A 22,749-nucleotide genomic window follows, 5' to 3' on the forward strand; every position below is an offset into this window, starting at 1 on the left:
AAACAACACCCTTTTCAAAGATAAAGAGAGAGAGAAAACTGTATTTTAGTAATGTAATATTGTTATGTATACTGTCATGGTTTCAGATACATGTTGTGAGGGAACATCATTTAGGGTGCAATCCTACAGTCCCTGGGAAGGTATTCCAGGCACCATAGGTTATTGCAGACCTCCCTCTTCATGGGTGAAGGAAGTGGTCTGTCCCCAGAGACCTTGTTGCAGCCATCTATCCCTCCACTGCTGTTGATGCTCTGAGGGAAGCAGGCAGAAAAGGGCATATCATGGGTGAATCAAGGAAGGCTTTGTTCCTCTGACATACACCTGACAAGGGAAGGAAAATACATTTGAAGCTGGCATCCTATGCTAAATTTGCTGGGCATTGTTTCTTTAAACTAAGTCCTACTTTAGAGGTGATTCTTAGCAGACAAATACTTTCAGATCTGCAACTTTGGGCAGCAGGTATTCCATCAGGCTACAGCAGGGGGAGAGAAGACAAGCAGGATACATCTCATGGGCTCTGCTGAAGGGACAGCTCCCTTTGGCTTTTCTTCTTGAATTGTTTCTTTTCAAGCTGGTCATTCTAAAAACTTTGGAATTTTAAGAATTGGTTTCTGAAATGGGTTTGTTTTCTTCTTCCCACCTGATTCCCTTTTCATTTTGCGTCCCGTCTTTCAGATTCTAAGCAGGCAGGGACTGCCTTCTTTCTTACTGATTTTATATAAGCTGCTTTGGGAGCCTTTCCAGCTGGGTTAAAGATGCTTTAAATAAACAATAATAAATGAAACTATTGCCTGCAAAAAAACCTAAACAAAAAAAACCCCTAAATGGTCAAAGGGTATCTTTTTCAGTACCCATAATAAACACAACATATTTTGGGTTGGTTGGCCATAAAAGAGTGCAGGCAGCTTTTTCACAAAAGGGTGATCTCTGCCAGTAATTCTCCGGCTCTAGGGTCATCACTGGTGCACACCGTATGTCGTAGTTGTAAGGAAGAGGACTGTTCTTGGCAGGTAATAACTGTTTAGATGCCAACTGTAGCTCAGGTTTTAGAGAGACTGGGTACCTTGTTATGATCATTACTCTTGACACCAACAATGTTATGTGTTAATTGCTGGAAGTGAGGCGAGGGAACAGTGATGCGGAGCATTTCATTGCAGTTTATTGGAGGCAGAATTAAGCATATGAGAAATGTTGAGTAGAAGCTATGATGAGTTCGGTATTTCTGAGACAATATACGATGATGTGCTTTCCCTCGTTATTATGTGCAAAGAGAAAATCTAGTTGAGATATTTAAATCGGGTCCTTTTCTTGCATTTCTACAACGTGCAGGCAATATCCAAGCCATGCTCAGAATTAGACCCACTGAGATCAGTGGACGTAAATCTATTTCCCAGGGGACTCAGCTACATTAGTAAAAATAAAACGTTATAAATGTGTTGTAACACTGTGACACCAGGTGGCGATGTGAAGCTGAAATAGGAACTCTATGAAATTTTCCATTGTGAGCTTTAAAATAGTTTTTCCCCAGAGCATTTTCAGAGTGTTTTTTATAGCTGTGTAGATGCCGCCAGGGTCTACTCTATTACTCCTATACGTGTGTGTGAATGTGTTCACATGACCATATTTCCCAGGATACAACTGAATGAATAAAAGAAGTAATGCTTCTTAAGGTGAACTGATCCTCTCAGCATTTAGTATTTAAGTGATACCATTAGTGTACATAGTAGTTTGTACGGTTACACAGGCATGAAAGAACTACCAAGCTAATACAAAGGACTAAGCTAAATGTGACATTAAATGTGTGATTGTGTTGAGTTTGCCTAGGCTGTTCCTTGTAAATAACAGCTGTGTGGAGGATGAAAGAAGATAATCAGTACTGGTATGACAGCACTCTTACCCATTCACCACAGTCCTGATGGAAATTTCCACCCACCAGCAAATCTGCGCTTTACCCCGTGAAAGGAAACTGCCCTTACCAGCAAAGGAAGCTTTCTTCCTGGGGCTGATAGCAGCTGTGGTGGGGTTTACTTAAAATGATGATGATGATGATGATGATGATGTCCTATCTAAGTTTAGCTCAGTCAGCAGGGGAAATACAGTGGTACCTCGGGTTACATACACTCCAGGTTACAGACTCTGCTAACCCAGAAATATTACCTCGGGTTAAGAACTTTGCTTCAGGATAAGAACAGAAATCGTTCAGCGGTGGCGCAGTGGCAGCAGGAGGCCCCATTAGCTAAAGTGGTGCTTCAGGTTAAGAACGGACCTCCAGAACGAATTAAGTACTTAACCCAAGGTACCACTGTAATGTTATCTTGTAGGTTAAGAGAGCTCACCCTCTGTGGTATGTTGTCACTTTTCACACAACATGGGCAAATGTGGCCAGATTCTCCATTAAATGCCAAGACCACGTGACCCTCCAGTTCCCAGAGTAACTAGCCAGACAAGACCAGCAGCATATAGTTTGGCAGTAAAATAGGCCACAACTTTTATTGGGTCTACTCTACATGTGAAAAGTTTGGCATAGGCATTGGGAAAGCCACATTATTCCACTCCAGCCCTCTTTCTGGAAGTGCATCTAAGGGTAAACCCAACTTGGGAGCCTATGATTTGGATCAAATAGGGGTACCCACCCACTCCACTCCACCCTATGTAGTGTGCTGTGTGTAGACTCCCACTCTTAGTGTTGGCACTTGTAACACAAGCACAATGTGTGTGAATGAGGCTGGGTTCTCTGTTCCAGGACTTTGAACATCTGCAAAATCATCCTTCCTCCTCTCTCCCTTCCTTCTATACCTCCCTTTTGCACCATTCTCTGATGCTGTAGTATGAACAGAAGAAGCAAAGTGCTTCCTATAAGGCCACTTCTTGGAACAATGGTCACAGCCAACCAAGAGTGCTGACCCATCCTTTCATGCACCAATGGCTGCCAGGAACCTTGTATCATCACCAACAAAGGTTCCAAATTTTGAGTCATGCCTTGTTACTTAAAAAAAAAAATTAAATTAAAATCTGTGTTAAGAGTTTTAGGGCAACCAATTCCGTCCTATTGTCGGTTTGTGCTTGTGAGTATAGAAGGAAACTGTATTCTTTTTAATAATGCTCACATGTACCGTAGTTTGATTTTTTTCAAGAAGAAGAAGAAGAGTTTGGATTTGATACCCCGCCTTTCACTCCCTTTAAGGAGTCTCAAAGCGGCTAACATTCTCCTTTCCCTTCCTCCCCCCTCTGTGAGGTGAGTGGGGCTGAGAGACTTCAAAGAAGTGTGACTAGCCCAAGGTCACCCAGCAGCTGCATGTGGAGGAGCGGAGACTCGAACCCGGTTCCCCAGATTACAAGACTACCGCTCTCAACCACTACACCACACTGGCTCTCAACCAATACTGCTGATCATTTGGCCAGTTGTAGTGGCATTTCTGTTCTATTACAAGTCCATATTTCTCCCCCCCCCCCCCCAAAAAAGTATGCATTTGTATGAGTTTCTAAAATTATTGATAAATGTAACTGGGACATTGCAGAACTCCTAAACCAATTATACTATTACTGTCTCCATGTGAAAATTCAGGTAGTCTTGTAATATATAGTGCTTACTGATTCCATCTGGCTTATAATCCATCTAGAAAAGTTGGAATTGCTGTTTTAAGTGAACCACCCTTATATAGTCCTTTAAATGTCAATTCAGATGTTAAACCTAAAGTATATTGGGATTCATCTACTTAACAGACATGGTCAAAGGAGACCTTTGAAATTCAGGCTTTATTTACTTTGCAGGTGCATTAAGGATCCATTAGCTGTTTTTGTTGTTTTTTGTTTTGCAGTGAAGGGATTTTCCTTTTGCCATTAAGCAAAAAGAAAAAAGAAAAAACCCAACCCTTTCCCCCCCAACCCTTGCAATATCTTCCTTCCTTCCCTCCTTCCTTCCTTCCTTTGTTTTGCAATTTGATTTCAAACAAAATGGTCACAACCAAAAGACAGTTTTCAACACCCCCTTCCCCCCTAAATCATTCTAATATCTCACTCGTCTTTCTACTTGGAAGTTCTATGTTTTTTTTCATCGAACGTTCCAACAATTGCTTTTTTCCCCTCTGTCTTACACAATCGAAAGTAGTTGTTACCTTTTCTCTTCTCACTCCCTCTTTCCTGTCCTTTCTTCATCTCCTCTTTTCTCTCTTCCCTCCTTTCCCCTCTCCATAGATATCCCTGTCTCTCTCTCTCTGATCCTTCCCCCATTCCTTTAAAATGAATCGGCACACACTTCCCTCCTCCTGATCCAGCACCGCTTCTCTGCTCTGCTCATACCTTCTACCTCCCTCTTTTCTGCTCTTCTTCATCTCCCGCTTTTGCCCGAGTGTATTAGGTCTGGCACTAACGAGCAGGCCTTCTTCAAGGCATCCTGCCAATGGGTGGAGACTGCAGACGCTCTAGTCTCTCGGAGGAGGTGGGGGTGGGGAGGATGTGCTCTTCTCTGTCCAAATTCACATTTGAAAACCCAGCCTGCAAAAACCATAAAGAAGGAAAGAAAAATCTCTCAGCAGCATAAAAGGTGCACCATAAGCAGTTTTCCTCAGCACTTGGTGTTTCCCCCCCACCCACCCAACCTCCCTCTGTTGCCATGCTGATTTTTGGCTGCATACGGTATATTTGTGACACTGTTTCATCTCTTTCCGCTCTTAAGCATATTTCCAAAATATCAAATCCATTAAAAGGAATTAAGAGCATATGCTGCGGTTTCCAACTATAACAAGCATGTGGGCTCTCAGGAGTACTCTGCAAGAGCCACATACTGTAGTGGAAACGTGGTGTCTCCATCCCCAACCCCAACTATCTGCTGTATTTTCTTCTGCCTGCATTTTGCAGAGGAGAATGCAAGGCTGGCTTTTGCTCTGACCTGATTCTGAAAATATCTTCACAGGATCAACCCAGCAGAAATCGAGTCACTGAATTAGACCCTTTTGTTAATTAACCAATGTGTTCCCCCTAGGATTCTGTAGCAGGGTAGCATTCTTATTTTTTGTAATTAATAAAATATTGTTTGAAGTAAAACCCTGTGCCCTCCAATAACACTTCAGTTTGCTTGGAGTTTTTTTTTGTGTGTGTGTGTTTTAAAAAAAGATCAAATAGCTTTTAGAACGGCTCAGCGCTTTGTCTCAAGTAGCTGGCATATCAATAAGCTATTTTTAGGACGCCAAACTATTGTGCATTGCTGCGGGGCAATCTCCATTCATTCCAGTGGGATTATATGAGAACCCTGTGGTCAGGTCCCTGTGTCTTTTGACAGCTCCGCAACAAGCAGAAATTCACAGTTCCCCCGTCATTAGATCTGCATGCCGGGAAAAGCTTCATCCGATCAATTTCGATTGGTTATGCCACCCATCGAAATTGGGTTATTGGGTTGGTTTTGTTGTACAGTGGTGCCTCGCAAGACGAAAAGAATCCGTTCCGCGAGTCTCTTCGTCTTGCGGTTTTTTTCATCTTGCGAAGCAAGCCCATTAGCGGATTAGCGGATTAGCGCTATTAGCGGCTTAGCGGGCTTAGCGGATCAGCTGTTAAGCGGCTTAGCGGCTTGGGGAAAAGGGGGGGAGGGGGAAAAACCCCGCAGGAACTCGCAATACATTTTCGTCTTGCGAAGCAAGCCCACAGGAAATTCGTTTTGTGAAGCACCTCCAAAACGGAAAACCCTTTCATCTAGCGGGTTTTCCGTCTTGCGAGGCATTCGTCTTGCGGGGCACCACTGTATTTTGACTCCGTATTTTGTGGTTTTTATATTATGATGTTTTCCTGTGAACCGCCCTGAGACCTGCGGGTATATAGGGCAGTATATCAATTTAACAAAGGGTAATAAATAAATAAATAATAATTAACGGTCCAGAAGTCCTGCCAAAGGAAAAACATACTGTTCTGAACCACAGGCAAATCTCACTGAAGGAAAGCACAGCAGCAAGGCGGGTTGAAGGATTGTGCCTTGGAAATCCAAAGGCGCGTTCTTTTGAAAGTTCTTTTTAACAACGTAGTACTGTCGTTTTGTTTGCAAGGTTTTGTTTGCATCGAAAAGGGTTGGTGGAGGAAGTGTTCCTTCCCTGCTTAGTAATTTCTGTTCTTCGTCTTTTCCTTCCTTCCTTCCTTCCTTCCTTCCTTCCTTCCCCGTTTCCTTATGCAGTACTTCCTTATGCAGGAGAATAAATGGTAATTAAAATGAGCAGGATGAAAAGATGGAGCAGCCAGTGCTTGTACCACCAGGACCTGACAGCTTCCACTACTTCACTAGAGAGTCTCTTGCAGCTATTGAGCAACGCATTGCTGCAGAGAAGGCTAAGCAGACCAAACAAGACCGTAAAGACGACGACGAAAATGGCCCAAAGCCCAGTAGTGACTTGGAGGCTGGAAAATCACTGCCATTTATTTATGGAGACATACCTCCTGGCATGGTGGCTACTCCCTTGGAAGACCTGGACCCATTTTATCTTAACCAAAAAGTGAGTGTTTCATATCAAGCGTTTTACACTGTCCCTTTCCTTTTCCATTTCCTTGCAGTCAGGCACACAGCCTACAATTTCCCCATGTGTCTTTCTGGGATCTCTGTTACTTGTGATCTACCAGGTTTGAAAACCAGCATTTCTGGGTAAGGACAACTGATTGCACTGCAAGGGTGTTAATCATTTGCTCTCAATCTGTACACCGGAAACTATTCGTATTTCAACTCTGCTGGAAAATTATCTAGCAAAAAGCTGGCGGGAGAAAACAGTGATCACATCACACACACACACACACACACACACACACACACACTGTTCCATAGACCAAATGACTGGTTATTAGCTTCTCATATTTTCTGAGACCATTGATTAGCTGGGTGGTTGAATTGTTTGTTGACAACAATTATTTTACATCTATCTATCCATAGCTGTCATCTTTTCCCTTTTCTTGTGAGGAATCCTTTTCGGAATAAGGGAATTTCGCTTTAAAAAAGGGAAAAGTTGACAGCTATCTATCTAATTATCTCTATCTCTTTCTATCTATCATCTATCTATCTATCTATCTATCTATCTATCTATCTCTATCATCTATCTAAATAAATAAATAAATAAAAGAAGCAGTTTTTTTAAAAAACATACATCATAGACTGGGCAGTGTGTATGGAGGTCCTGGGCTACCCAGATGGCAAGAACTCTCTTTCAGTCTCACGGATGTGGTCCAAAGGAAAGCAGAGCAGTACTTTAGGCTCCAGCTTGGCTCCTGCAGGAGTTACCAGAAGGAGGTGTACAAGGCACTGTCCAACTGCCTTATGGACTCTGCTCCAGATTTGTGTAGGTTTTACTCCTTAGCCTTCTCTTCTCCCAAAGATATCCTGCAAGGCAGTGGAAGTTTAGGATCAGAGTTTTCCTTCTCCTAGATGGGCTACCTTCTCAGATTGACAAGCCCCATCAGCCCCTCATTTTCCTCTGCAGCGCATGCAGAAACCACCTTCTTGACCATTGGACCCATTGTTAGTCTTGTCTGCTCAATCTGCTGGAGCCTGTATACTCATGCAGGAGAAATCCCCAACTCACTGAGGTTTTGAGACCCATCAGCCGTCCTCACCTGGTTTAGTCAGCCTGTCGAAGCTGTTTCTTGGGATGTGGCCTCTGTCACATGTTGACAGCTTCTAGGAGCCACAGCTGAAAGCTGAGTGTGGGGTGGGGTGTGGGATGTTAGGAGAGGTGTAGTACCTCTTGTGAGGTTCACATCATGCTCCTTCCCTGGGTACCTTGTCTAACTGAAATGAAGAAGAATATGCTCACTGAAACAAAAGGCAGCTTGGTCAGATGGTATGGTCAAATCACAACAATCAAAAAGATTCCTTGTGAAAAAATGGAATAATGTTAATGGTGTTCTGTTCATGCACATACAAAGCAGCTAGTTATGGGTGCCACACCTGATCTATGGAATGCTGGCTTGAGCATGGCACTTATTCTCTCATGACATTTTAAGGACATCCTAGGGGGAAATGACACTAGTTTTGAAATAGTCAAACTGTACAAGTTAGGAAAACCAATACAATAAACTTGGCAATGGGTAATTGTTCAGTGGTAGAATACTTACTGTGCTAACATAAGATCCCAGATTCGGTCCTAGGCATCTCAAGATAGGACTGGGAAGGACTGCCATCTAAAACCCCTAGTGAGTATAAGACCTATTCCTTCCTTTGGTTGGTTATGAATTTCCTCCCCTTTGCTGGTTGCATGTACACAGGAACAACAGCTGTGGCAAGGTATTCTCCTGAGTTAGTTATTCCATTGCTAATTACTGTTGTTAAATCGTCCAAGGACATTTTCACAGAGGAAACAAATTCTACCGGTTGGGAAGAAGCAAAACTTTTTAGAGGGGGTGATGGGCTTGTTTATCCTGCAAACCTGTTTCTCCTCTTTGAAATTGGAAAGGGAAATTCCCAACTCAGCAAGATATGTTCATGTTATTATTACGATGAAGGTGCATATGGCTTCTCATGTTGATATGCAATATTGCATTTGACTCAAATGATGCTTCCTCAGGCTGCGTATGCACACATCAGCCTTTGAAGTGCTGCAGTTTGGGGTTTCTTAAAAGCACTTTTGTAGACATTGCTTTGCAAGTGTCCATACCTGCATGCTCTGTAGACAGCATGAGCAGCTGTTAAATCACTGCCAGATTTACACACAGAGGTTGGGGCTAGGGCACATTAGTTTCTTTGCTCCCTCCCCTTTTGATGCCCACGTCATGCCTTAACAAAAATTTAAAATCCTGCAAATTTATTGATGTACCAGAAGTCTGCTCATAACGAACTAATGCTCAGTTAGTTTTACTGTGCTGAGTGCATGCCCAGAGGCTTCCTTCTCTTGTACCATGCAGGTGACTTGGTGACTACATTTCTCCTTGGGGACAAGCCACTTTAGGTTGCATCCCACTATAGACTACTCATTGTAGAGCCATTAAAATTAATGGTTCTGAACCATTTTTATTTGAATGAGTCTACCCTGAGTATGACTAACAGTGAACACAACCCTGTGTACATTCAGAGGCTTCCTTTCCTTCTAGTACCATGCAGGCAACTCTAGCAAGGCACTCTAAGTATGCCCAGAGGCTGCTTGTCCTGGCACTTTGCATGGTGAATCACCAACTGTCGTGTCTGTTATATTGCAAAGCATTGTGCTACGGTATCGTCAGAATATCCCTGCCCTGGCACCTGGGAGGCAGCGGACATCACCTAGTTTGATTTATCAAATGAAGAGTGCAAAAAAAAAAAAAGGCACTTTAGGCTTCTGATATATCTGCTCCCTGTTACATCCAATAATTCCCCTGGAGTCATTGTGGTTGATTTCTTAAACCTACATTTTGTTAAGGAGCAGCATGCAAAATGGGCAGTTCTGATCTGTGCCAAGCTGCCACCATAAGCAGTCAAATAATATGGTTCTTGGAGGGCAAAGTTTATAGTGACTGGAGCAGTCAGTTGATTAAAGCTTTGGGATTTTGATAAACTGGGATGGTTGCTTAAAAAGTAATAAATACTATAGCAAAAAGAGCCCTTTCCCAATTCATTTGAGCACTTGAGTACAGAGGAGAAAGAGTTAATGGCGGCTGTTTCTGCCCATCCTTTAAAAGAGCACAAACACTTAATGGAGGCTCTTTCTGCTCTTCTTCTAAGGAGTAAAAGAGTAAAACCTATGCAACCCTCCAAAGACTGAAACATCAGTATACTCGTGTACATGGGAGGGAAAATATTTGTTGTCTTCAAGTTTGTCCAGAATACCAAATGGCTCGGGTACCTCTCAGGTTAATCTCTGAGGAAGTGTAGGGAGAGGGCTACATACATGCAGTTCAGCAACATCATAAGACCCTCCCCAATAGGAGGTTCTCAGAGATGGTCTTCACGCACAAGGCAAGAGGTGCTTCAAAATGTATTGTAAAATGTGAGCCAGCTATTAACTTTTCTACCAAAAGGCGTTTGAGTGGAACAGCAAACAATATGACAGAGGAAAATGCATCTGCAAAGGGCAACGAATACTCTTACATAGTAAATAATGTCCTTCTTATCAGGTAAGTTATAACAATACAGCATTTGACAGGAAAGGATGTGTTCACAGTGACTGGTTTTTTTTAATCACGGGGGGAAATTAATAATGAAAGATGATTGTAGAACTGCATGACTTTAAGTTGCTCTCACCTTTTCTTCTTTCTTCCAGACTTTTATAGTATTGAATAGAGGAAAGGCAATTTTCCGATTCAGTGCCACTCCTGCCCTATACATTTTAACTCCTTTCAACCCTATTAGAAAAATATCTATTAAGATTTTGGTACATTCATATCCTTTTCCAGTTGTTGTTTTTGAAACTGTTCACTTGTTTTCATAAGATAGCAATCTACAAATGTGTTCTTCAGTTTCCTCAGGACCATCCCTGTTTCTAATTTTACATAATTAGGTCTAAATTAAAATGTTTCAAACTTGCTTATCAAAATTCTCAAAAGACTTTCTGAAATCACCTTCCTACCCTGTCACAAATACCTATGGAATAGATTAGTTTAAAGCAAATGGAGCGCACAGGTTATTCCATTCCTCTAGTTGGGTATCAAAGCTCTACTGTACATACGGTGCTCCCACAAATCTGATTAACACTTACCTCAGTGACAGCTGTCATTGGAGCTTCTGCATGGGTAAGATTCACGTGCATTGAAATGTATAAGGTAAAGGACCCTTGAACGGTTAAGTCCAGCCAAAGGCGGCTGGGGTGTGGCACTCATCTCACTTTTCAGGCTGAGGAAGCTGACATTTGTCCACAGACAGCTTTCTGGGTCATGTGGCCAGTATCACTAAACCGCTTCTGGCACAACGAACCACCGTGACGGAAACCAGAGCGCATGGAAACACCGTTTACCTTCCTGCCACAGCAGTACCTATTTATCTACTCGCACAGGTATGCTTCCAACCTGCTAGGTTGGTAGAAGCTGGGACAGAGCAACTGGATCTCACCCCGTCACACAGATTCGAATCACTGACCTTCTGATTAGCAAGCCTAAGAGGCTCAGTGGTTTAGACCACAGTGCCCCCCACGTTACCTTTTGTGTGTGTGGGTTTGTTTTGTTTCTGAAATATTTTTTATTTGATTTTACAAGTATATAATTATGAAAATAACAACACATATCCACAATTAAGAGATTCCTCTGAATCTCTGGACTTCTCACCTTCCCCTCCATGGGTTCTGTTGTTAAGTCTTTTCTACTGCATCTTTTCCCATACTCCATATTTTTTTATAACTTCTTTATCTCCATGATACCCGTTACATTGCAAGTGTTGTTGCAATCCTGCTAATGTTTTCATCTGTTTACGGTGGTCTCCGAGATAAATTATAAAAAATTTCCCATTCCTTATTAAAGTTTTGATCTTCTTGGTTCCTGAGCTTTCTGGTCAGTTTTGCCATTTCAGAACCCACATTACCTTTTGAACTTTATATGTGCTATGTAATTGGTGTGAACTGCCATTCAGCTACTGTAGTATGACACCATTGATAAAATCCTTTAAAATGTTGTATCCTTAGAACATGATGCTGGAAGATGCTAGTCTTACCATTTAAGCACCCAACTGCAAGCCCAATCAGAGGGGGAGTGGCCAGATGGTTAGTGTTAATGCTGTGTCCAATGCTCTGTCAAAATAGAGAAGGATGTTCAGCAGCAGCAGTATTTTTCTTATGAAATGGTCCAAATGTATTACAGTGGTACCTCTGGTTGCGAAAGGGATCCATTCCGGAGGCCCGTTCGCAACATGACCAGAATGCAACCCGTGTCTGCGTGTGCGTGGGTTGCGATTTGCTGCCTCTGCGCATGCGTGTGATGTCATTTTGCGCATCTGCGCATGCGTGAGCTGCGAAACCCGGAAGTAACCCTTTCCAGTACTTCCGGGTCGCCACGGGACGCAATCTGAAAATGCTCAACCTGAAGCAAACATAACATGAGGTATGACTGTACTTTGTTTACCTGGTATGGTTCATCAGTGACAAATCAGATGCACATATAACAGCCACCAATGGAAGACCTTCTTAAAGCTACAATCCTAATCACGTTTACCTAGGAGAAAGGCACACAATAGAACTTACATCTGAGTGAACATGCATAGGATTGTGTTGTAAGTCGGCTAAGACTAGCAGACTTTCTCTACACAATAAACCACTGGTTTAAAGTAGAGTTTCCTACAGATTGTATAAATCTGTATCATTCGTTCTGCACTACTGTAAGCCTTTCAACTGATGCAGTGCTGTGCTGTGCCAAAATCTTCGCCTGCGCTTCAACCATTCTCTACCAATTTTATGACAAAAGAAATTGAATTCCAGAATCAAGAAAGGGAGGGAATTTTTTTGGGAGAAATTCTCATGGCTTGAGTGGATGTACGACATTTGTTGAACTTTCCCACATTCCAAAATGGTCAAGAAGTGTTTGTGAGTGTCCTTCCTTTCACTTTACAAATCTCTCCAGTGGTTTGCATTCTCCAGTAAGGATGGAGGAGAAATTCAACACAGTTCGCATTTCAAGGTGAGTCTACCTAATCCACAATTTCTGAAATAATATGAGAACAAAAACACAGACTTCCTTCAAATTCCAGTTTTCTGAATTTTGCAATGCAGTTCTCCAACCAAGTAGCACGAACAATCCCACCCTGGATTTTGTGGTTGTGTTTTTTGTAATTGCAAGTATTTATATATTTGCCAAATAGTTTTTATTAGTCTTCCAAATTTTAACCACTCAATACCAAATTACATCAAATTTAATATGTTTTTTTCCAAAAAGTAGACTTCCTGCTCTTCTTCCTAGCTGTGTCCCTATTTTCCCCAATTTACTGCTTCGTATTACAAATTTATATCCCAATTCACATTTCAACCCTTATATCTAATCTTCAATGTCACATTTTCCAATTTAATTCTTGTTCTTCTTCTCCCTTTCCCCTTCGCTCTTAGCTGTCCAGTTTACAATTCCTGCTTGTATACTTAACAATAACGTATTCCTTTATACATCAAAACAAAAACAAATGAGGTCTCGCAGCGTAATTGCAAGTATTTAAACTGTTTTTAATATTGCATTTTAAATTGTAATCTGCTTTAGGGTAAAGTGCTGGTAATTCATTAAAATGGGAATGATCGTCATATACTGGGCTAAATTGTGTGTAAAAATAGATATTGTGGTAAAAAATAAAACACAGAACTGTTATATTAGCGAAAATTGCTTTGGAAAAATATCTATCCTGGGCAAAATTGCATGCAAATGTGTATTGGGATAAATTTGTAATAAAATGCTGGTGTATTTTCATGAAGACTTTTTTAAAAAAACAAACACAAACTGATGTGGAAATGTGGTGAATGGGGGAAAAAATGAGAAACGGGAAAAACCAACATGGACAGACTTGCCAGTTCCTACTCTCCTTCCCCTGGAAACAAAATTGTTCTGATTTGCTTTATTATTGCTGACAATCAAATTTCAAAAGAAGAATGTAAAAAGAGGTGTTACTGCACCAATCTTAGATTCCTGATAATCAGTCTCCCAGGCCTCCCATGTTTAAAATAAAGCTCAAGGGAAATGTGTAGTGGAGAGAAAAACTCACATGTCACTCATGACCACTTCACAGTGTTATGATAAGCCCCACCCACCGTAACAGCAAATAAGACTGGTGTGCCCTGAGAAAGTGGTAGAAAAATGGAAGTCTGTTTCACAAAGAAAGAAAACTTTTGATATATTGAAGGGAAGGTTATGGCACAGTAGGCATACATAGGTTTTAACAACCGAAAGTGTAGATTATGAAGCGTTTAGATTTGTATGAATTAATCACTTTGCAAATGGTAGATGCAAGTGGCATAAATTTGTCATTTCGCAAGTACAGTCATACCCCGGGTTGAAGTAGCTTCAGGTTAAGCATTGTCGGTTTGCGCTCTGCAGTGACCTGGAAGTAACGGAGCGCGTTACTTCCAGATTTCGCCGCTCATGCATGCACAGACGCTCAAAATGACATCACGCGCAGGCACAGAAGCGGCGAATCGCGACCCGCGCACATGCGGACGCGGGTTGCGTTCGCTTCAGGATGCGAACAGGGCTCCAGAATGGATCCCGTTCGCATCCAGAGCTACCACTGTATGCATCAGGGCTAGATTGCACCATTCTAATTCAAGAAGTCAACCAACGTTACACTTTTTTTTTAGCCTCGCCAATTTCAGTGAGGAAAAGAAGTTAAACACCTGCTTCCTCCTTTTTGTAAACTCCTTGGCTGAATGAAATATAAAAGTTTGCTTTCGGCTGGCTCAGAAAGTAAGCTCGACTGGTTGAGATTGTGCTTTTCCCGTTCTCATGGTTGACAAAACTCTACCTCAAAAAAATCCAGAATCAAATGATGCTTTGTAAGACCAATATATTACTTGCGTTGTGGAGTATCTTGCTGGTGAGGATCCATATTTTATTCACATATACCTCACTGTGCTGTTGGCTAATACGATAAAAAATGCAGCTAGAAAAAAAATGCAATTTAGTAGGGAAAATTAAGTTTTTTGTTCTTAGGTTTTTATTAATTAAAGATGGATTGTTATTTTTTAGCTTGAGCCAGAAGAAATCTGACCCTAAATCAACATGACGCCTTACTGAAGTCGTTGCACTCCAGTTCCCATCATTCCCTGCCAGCATGGCCAATAGTCAGGGATGATGGGAACTGGAGTTCAGCAACATCCGGAGGGCACCCCATCGGCTACCCATGTTGTATGCAAATACTCTTCTATTTTTGGCACACCCTATCCAGTTTGTGACTTTCAGCATCTACGTTCATTTTGCTGGAACTTGCAGTTCCATGGATAGCACCAGTTTTGCACAGCAGCTGCATGCATATCACAGCTTTCCTTTTCAAAGTACTTTGCTATTAACATCCTGTATTGAGTACACTTGTTTTCTTACTATTTGAAAGCTCTACTGGGGTCATTCTATATCTTTTCATATTCACCTTAGCTATTGGAATTTTCACTACACCTGCGACTGTTTAGTGATTGTGCTACTTGCAATATTTTTTAATTAAAACAAAAATTTTCAGAGGCCTCAGTTTCTGTTGTGGCTGCCTGAGGCATATCTATATGGGTTCTGACATATTTCTGTCCAAGGAATATTGACTCGAGTGAGTAATGGTCTTTGGTGGAAATTAATTCTATTGTTTCCCCTTATCTAAATAATGCCTGCCCTTATCTACATTTACTATAGTCCTGGATTTCAAAAAAATAAGAAGTTAATGTATTGTCCCATAGTTGCTTTTTAAACAAATGTATTGATTTAATAAAAACAGAACATCCCATTAATTTTGTGTTTTGTTGATCAATAATTATATGATTTCCCGCTGTATGTTCCTTAATGATATAATCTACATTATTCAGCATGCTCATTATGTGCACTATTTTGACCAACTGCGTATTTATGACTCTAAGTAACCCTCCTGATTGGACAAAGAATGTAGAGTAAGTTGAATATTATTAATATGCATGTTTGCATGCTTTGTTGTGGACTGAATTCTACTGGAGCTAATACCATTTTTAAGATAGATGTAAGGTGCAATTTGATGGTCCCTGGAAGGGAATTCCAGAGGACATAGGATAGATCAGATCTATTCCTCAGAGACAGAGATTCCCTCTCCCTGCAGCAATAATAATAATAATAATAATAATAATAATAACAACAACAATAACAATAATTTATTTATACCCCGCCCATCTGGCTGTGCTTCCCCAGCCACTCTGGGCGGCTTCCAACCAAATATTAAAATACAGTAATGCATCAAACATTAAAAGCTTCCCTGAACAGGGCTGCCTTCAGATGTCTTCTAAAAGTTTGGTAGTTGTTGTTCTCTTTGACATATGGTGGGAGGGTGTTCCACAGGGCGGGTGCCACTACCGAGAACGCCCTCTGCCTGGTTCCCTGTAGCTTGGCTTCTTGCAGTGAGGGAACTGCCAGAAGGCCCTCAGCGCTGGACCTCAGTGTCCGGTTAGAACGAAGCTCTGGCCCAACCAATATCAGAGCTCTAGTGTTGGTATGGCCAAAAGGCATGGAGTGCTAGGGAGTGGGTACCAGGGAGCAGCTTGGACCGAAAGGACCCAAAGTCTCTCCTGGGCCCCTAATACCACCCCAGGAGGGAAAATTAGACGTATTCTTCCCCTTCCAACATAAATGCATCAAAAAACGAGAGCAGGAATGGCTTGAGAAATGCAAGAGCCTTCATCCAACTCCATCCTCACTTCTGCCCTGCCAACTTGAGCTCAGCAGGGCATTGGCTAAAGTAGTGAAGCTGTTTTCATACTTCTCAGCCACTCATTTAAGGATTGCATCCTGTAGAATGTGGCTAGGATGCAGTGAGCTCACAGGAGTGCAGAGCTGGAGGGGATCCACCTATTCTTGCACAGTCAAGGCCTGTTCAGCCATTATACTTACAGATAAGGAGAGCAAGCATGTAGGGAACTGGGCTGTGCCAAGTAGTCCCTCCTCCTGGCACCCACACATGCAGCACAAACATCTGAACACAGGGAGGGAGCTTCTACCCATACATACATTGTACAATCTAGAACCCCTGTTGCTTAAGGTTCTACACAATATAGAAGTCTAAGAACAAAGGTGCCTTTGTACTGTATACTTGGATGTCAGGCACATGGGCCACTTGGCTTGGCCCAGGTCTGTGCTCATATGTTTTCCTTAATTGTAAGTTTAATGCTTAAAGAAGACTTACGCTCAAGAGAATGGGCTGTCAGTGGTTGCAGTGGACCCTTCTTCCTGCTATGTAGAATTATCTTTATGCCACAAGAGGTGACAGCCACTAGCTTAGACAGTTCAGAAGGGGAACAGATCAACCAATAGAGGCCTAGGTCTATGGACAGGCATTGTCCTATAGTCGCTAAAAGGAAAGTCCATGATCAAAGACAGCATGGCTCTGACAACAGATACCTGAGACGAATGATGACTTGACAGTCTTAGAAAAAGATTTGTTTGCCCAGATTTATTTGTTTATTTAAAAACACAACATTTTAATTAACAAGGAAATTTTGACTATTTCGCCCAGGTATACATTCACAGGAATATATACATTTGAATCACTTATAAAAATACTTGCAAGAGGATTTTGTATAGATGGTTTCACCTTTCTTCGGGATCCCTGGAACTGGCTGGATTTCACTGTCATTACATTTGCGTAAGTTTTGCGTTCCTTTCTTGGCCATCCCCTTTTTGTTTCTTTTGCATGGAGAGCGTACAAAAACCTATGATGTTTATGGTAATACGATGTGCTTTTCTCAATGGGGTGGAGAAAATAGATTCTTCAATGACTAATGACTGGATGCAATTTTCTAGTGACTGGTGCATGTTAAACAGTATAATACTGTTATACAACACCAAGGGATATGAATGTGAATAGGCAAATAGATATAGAAGAAACTTCTCTGTACAAGTTTATTTTTGCTGCCAACATATAACCCCCGTGTTCAGGCTTACAGCCAACTGGACTGGAGAAAATAAATCACAGCAGATTAGAGATTCTTCTTTTGTCCTGTGGGTACTTATAACACACAATGAATCAGGGTTTGCAGCTTAAGAAGTTCATGTGGCAAACTATTATCAGTGTTGATCTTCCAGAAAAATCTGCTGTTTGTTCTTCCCCATCTTTAATAAGGATAGTGTCATTGTATGTTTGTTTTTGTGTGAATCCATATATGGTGTAATACTAGCAAAGTAACTAGCAATGTCGATTGTGGAACTCATGGTACACTAGGAGTAAAGTTATTGACAAAGAAGGTAATTTCAAGTCCTGCAATTTTCCCCTCCTACCAAAAGAGGAACACCTTCCCCTTTCTCTTCACAAATGACTTTAATTAAAAAGTTAAGCTTTCCAAGTAAAATCACTGTGGCTCATCCCCCCCCCTTTCATTTAAATGTAATCTAATCACCGCTGAAAGACCTTAATGAAAAGCAAACTGCAGTGAAAGGTAAACATTTCAGTGTCGCTATTTAATTTTTTCCACTAAAGTTACCCAAGGGATCTTGATGAAAGACCCCAAGTAAGTAGCAAAACATCTGCCTTGATGCTGAATAACTGTGATTTGATTCTACAGGTATATAACAGAATTTGTAAACCTAGGCAATGTTTCAGCTCTTCGAACTTTCAGAGTATTGAGAGCTTTGAAAACTATTTCTGTAATCCCAGGTAAGAAGTAAGTGGTGTAAGGTGTTAGGTCCCTCGTGCCTCCCAACTGTTCCTTTTTATCCTGTCATTGTGTTTGTGTGTGAACTCCCCTATTGCAGATATGTGACAGAGTTTGTGGACCTGGGCAATGTCTCAGCGTTGAGAACATTCAGGGTTCTCCGGGCATTGAAAACAATATCAGTCATCCCAGGTGAGAGCTAGGTTAAACACAGAGGCTGACTCTCAGACTTCATGGAAATTCAAACCACACACATTCCTTCACCATAAGCCTCGTTGCTTGCTCACTCAAGAAAAAGCAGGACTCATGTTTCGGTAGCAATGAACATTGTGATCCTTTGCTTTTTGCCATTTGCTTTTTTACTTTTGAAACCAGCCTTTGCGTTTAACATGTTGTTGCATGAGATTACGGCAGTATACACAGCCTGTGTGATTTGCATCATATAATGTCAAGCTTTGAGGTCAAGCTGTGACAGAAAACATAATCATAACTGTGACCTTTTTTTACCCATGTGTTTTTTACCTGCATACTGTAAAACTGTATTTGCTCTTGGATTTTTTTAATTTTACGAAGACCAATATCTGTATCACAATTGAACTTGTTGAAATATCTGAATCACTATTGAACGCAAAACAGTAAGATTAAAAAATAAAAAGTAGCATGGTTGTTGCATGGGAAATTTATTATCTTTTTCCAAACCACCCAGTTTCTTAGAATTAAGTCCTAGTATGTTATATACTCTTTTACTTAGCAACATGTTATAAAGCTAATTCCAGTTGAGGGTTGGGTTAAAAGTGTCGACAATTTTCTTTAAAAATCCACACCTCTAACACTTCAATCCCAGATCCTAAACATATTTATGCAGGAGCAAGTTGCAATGATTTCAGTAGCACTTCTTTCTGTGTAAAATTGTTTAATCTTGGTACGGTAAGATTTCTTCTGTATGAAGCTAACGAAAAGCATGATTAAAAATCACTTGTTTTGGCATTAAAACAAGTTGTTTTCAAGAATTAAGTGCAGTCCATTTTCATTCACGAGTCCAATAAATAATCTTCCAGTGACCTCATCTCCACAAGACGCATCTTCACAAGCAATAGAACCATTGTTAGTTCATAAAATATCAAAGTCATTTATTTGGGCTTCTGCATGGTTTTTTATTGGGGGCAGGGACTGTTACTGGGGTATGTTGTATTTTTAAAATATGTGTTTGTCATCTTCCTAACAGTGCTCTTCTGCTTTCAGGCCTGAAGACAATTGTGGGAGCCCTCATTCAGTCTGTGAAGAAGCTGTCAGATGTAATGATTCTGACTGTATTTTGTCTGAGTGTATTTGCTCTAATAGGGCTCCAGCTGTTCATGGGCAACTTGAGGCATAAATGCTTGTATTGGAATCCGGCCAATGCTACAAATTCAAGTGATCCTTACCTTAATAGCACATTAGAAGAGAATCTAGGAGAAAATGGTACATTTAATAGCACGCCATTTGACTGGAATGCATACATACAAGAAGAAAGTAAGAATGTAATTTTATATTGTTATTTTAAATAGTAATAGTATTATCATTAATAATATTATATGGCAGTGTGTGGGATTAAATAACCATGACATAAGTATTCATGACATAAGGAGGTTGGGAGCTGTTGAAATCCCCTCAGTTTAATGCTTTTCTAAATAGAAGCTAGCCCTTTTTACAGTTTTTTCCATCAGGTCACTTGGACACAGCAGCCTAAGCCATATTCCACAGGGACTGAATTATGACCCAATTCACACATAATGCTAAACTAAACAATGACTTAGTTCAACCATGCAGACTTCCGGAGAGGAGATGATGACCACTTCGCATCTCCTTAAGTTCAGCTGCTGCTGTTGTGCAAAGCCATTGTTTTTGCTTAGTGTGCTGTCTGAAACAGCACTCATGCTTTCTCTTCATCATGCTCTCAGCTTGTGATGTGAAGAACTGATCTCAGGTAGGGTGTTCCCTAGCTAAGATTCTTCCGTGGCTACCAAAGAAGCCAAGCAAAGGTTGAGGGGTAGGGAAGAGATACAGGAAGGAATGAACATTTAGCACCTCTTCCTGAGCTCTTCCAGCCGGAAGATGTGGTACTTCTGCCATCCATTCCCCAATAGCATCAGAAGAACAAATAAAGTCAGGGTAGTAAATAAACGGGGACGCGGGTGGCACTGTGGGTAAAAGCCTCAGCGCCTAGGGCTTGCCGATCGAAAGGTCGGCGGTTCGAATCCCTGCAGCGGGGTGCGCTCCCATTGTTCCGTCCCAGCGCCTGCCAAGCTAGCAGTTCGAAAGCACCCCCAGGTGCAAGTAGATAAATAGGGACCGCTTACTAGCGGGAAGGTAAACGGCGTTTCCGTGTGCGGCTCTGGCTCGCCAGAGCGATGTCACGCTGGCCACGTGACCCGGAAGTGTCTCCGGACAGCGCTGGCCCCCGGCCTCTTGAGTGAGATGGGCGCACAACCCTAGAGTCTGTCAAGACTGGCCCGTACGGGCAGAGGTACCTTTACTAAATAAACATCATTTATGCTTTCATTGTTTTTGTTTGCTTTTAAAATTGGTTATTCCTGTTTGGTCTATTGACCATGGATTCGTTCTTTGTAAAGTTTTTCATGATTTTATTATAGAATACATGATGCTTATTTTATACTTTCTTAACTTTATTCTTTTGCTTCTATTCATTAGTCGGGACATACTTTCTCTAGTTTGGTTTTCCCCCATTAGGGTTTCCATCTCCTCAGCCTTCTAGAAGCCAAGAGTTTCAGAATCAGAGAGGGTGCCTTTAAAGAGCACCGCCAGCTCCCTCAAGGAGGGAAGGCCAACCACAAAACAGACCTTGCCAGATTTCATAAGGCTTCTAGTGGCTTCATTAGTGGGGCAATGTTCCTTCATGACCCATAATAAGGGGAGAACCAGCTAAGAGAGCTCACAGATAGCTTTCTGTGGTCCTGATAACACCTGTCAGAATCTGGATGTAGCTTGCCGAATCATCCTGACTCGGCCTGATACGACCCTGCTTACCAGGACTAGACATTATGTGACCGTATGGAAGAGACATTACTTGATGTGAGCTTACTGAAATAAGTTGCCCGTCGATTCCTCTGTGAGGCCCAAGCCACAATGGAACAGGATAGGTGCCACTGATGGAAAAAGCACTCTCCTTTGTTGCCACCAGCCTGACTTGCAGTGACAGAAGAGTCTTGGTGGAAGATCTTGAGATGTGGCCACATTTGCATGGGAGGAGGTGGTCCTTCAGGTACCTAAGTCCCAAAAATAATTACAAAGAAGGAGCGCATCTGAAACGCCACCCTTCCCTTAAGTTTTAATCATTATTTACTCTTTCACAGTTAACATACTTCTTTAGTACTGGTAATTTTTGTGCATTTCACCATGAGTGACTAAGGGTGACCAAGATGTCAGTCTGTGAAATGCTCCAGAAATGGGCCACTTCTCCACTTCACTTATAAAAACAGGACATCACACTGTGTGTTTGTGTGTGTTTTTTGTTTGTTTTTTGTAATAGCAGCACTTCCAAAATCTATTTTTTGCCCTTTTTGCCTTCTTTAATTTCACTTGGAGGCAACTATCACAACAGTTTAAGCCGCAGAGCTTCTATTTTAAAATGTATGCCTGTGACAACATGGAATTCACAGCGCACGGAAGGGCATCCCCTGGAGAAACTGAGAAGAAAGGTTCCAGCTTCCATTTCCTAAAGGGATCGATAGTCTCATCATTTCTGGGAACATGTTAATCACACTTTGTAATGACACAATTGTTTAAGCTGTAGGAGGGCAAGCCGCCTACCAGCCTCTTCTGTACTGTTCTTGCAGGGAAGAGGGATGTTTTACCATATCTTGTTCGGGTTCCTTAGAATTACTATTTTGAGGTAAACAGTGCCGTCTCAACAACCCTTGCCTTCCCATCCATCCACAAGAGGTGCAATAATTGTGGAAAAACAGTGAAAACTATAGAAATTGTCATCCATATGCTTTTACACTTGGGGGAGAGGGACTTGACCACTTTCAAATTTATGTGTATATTTAGTGACTAAAATGGTTTAAGGTGTGTTTTCGCACTTCTCAGGCTACTGCAGGTCAAAGTGACCTGTCCGTAGCAATGGGGGAAGAAATTCAGTTTGGTTTCATGGTTTAATCTGAATCTGTATTTTTCAAAACAAATTTTTAAATTTGCCAAAGCTATCCTCTTGAAATTTGCACTTTCCCCAATTTTGCAATGTTCTCCAACCCCCCACAAATGTGTGCAAACATGCATCAAAACACTAATATCATCACCATAGGGGTGGGAATTGGCTGTGGGTGCTAGATCCAGTCCAATTTTCCATACATTGGCCCTTGGTGGGTGATGCCTTATCATCCACTGGACAGCGTGACGAATCTGTTTCGCCATCCATGTTTCACCAAGACCAGATGTCTCCACTGATGTGTATGCACAAACCCTGTCCTGCCTTAGCTGATGTCCTCAGACAGCTGACCGTGTTCAGGAACTGGATATAGATGTTCTTGGTTCTCTTGTGCCAAAGCAC

General features: G+C 41.6%; 1 protein-coding gene across 4 annotated transcripts in view; it reads left to right on the forward strand.

The window, feature by feature from the left end:
• LOC310660336 (sodium channel protein type 1 subunit alpha) overlaps positions 1–22,749 on the forward strand; it is a 107,762-nt gene that overhangs the window by 46,543 nt on the left and 38,470 nt on the right. For 2 of the 4 annotated variants that reach the window (XM_083404847.1, XM_083404849.1), the window contains exons 2-7: positions 6,158–6,473; positions 10,197–10,314; positions 15,386–15,476; positions 17,066–17,194; positions 18,111–18,202; positions 19,443–19,712. In XM_083404847.1, the coding sequence (XP_083260973.1) occupies positions 6,210–6,473; positions 10,197–10,314; positions 15,386–15,476; positions 17,066–17,194; positions 18,111–18,202; positions 19,443–19,712 (964 nt within the window). In that variant the 5' untranslated portion in view covers positions 6,158–6,209. Of the gene's footprint in view, positions 1–6,157; positions 6,474–10,196; positions 10,315–15,385; positions 15,477–17,065; positions 17,195–18,110; positions 18,203–18,300; positions 18,393–19,442; positions 19,713–22,749 lie in introns of all 4 variants that reach the window. The other 2 variants (XM_083404848.1, XM_083404850.1) reach the window with 1 other exon arrangement.

The sequence above is a fragment of the Podarcis tiliguerta genome, assembly GCF_965153285.1.
Source record: "Podarcis tiliguerta genome assembly, chromosome: 1".
Classification (NCBI taxonomy): domain Eukaryota; kingdom Metazoa; phylum Chordata; class Lepidosauria; order Squamata; family Lacertidae; genus Podarcis; species Podarcis tiliguerta.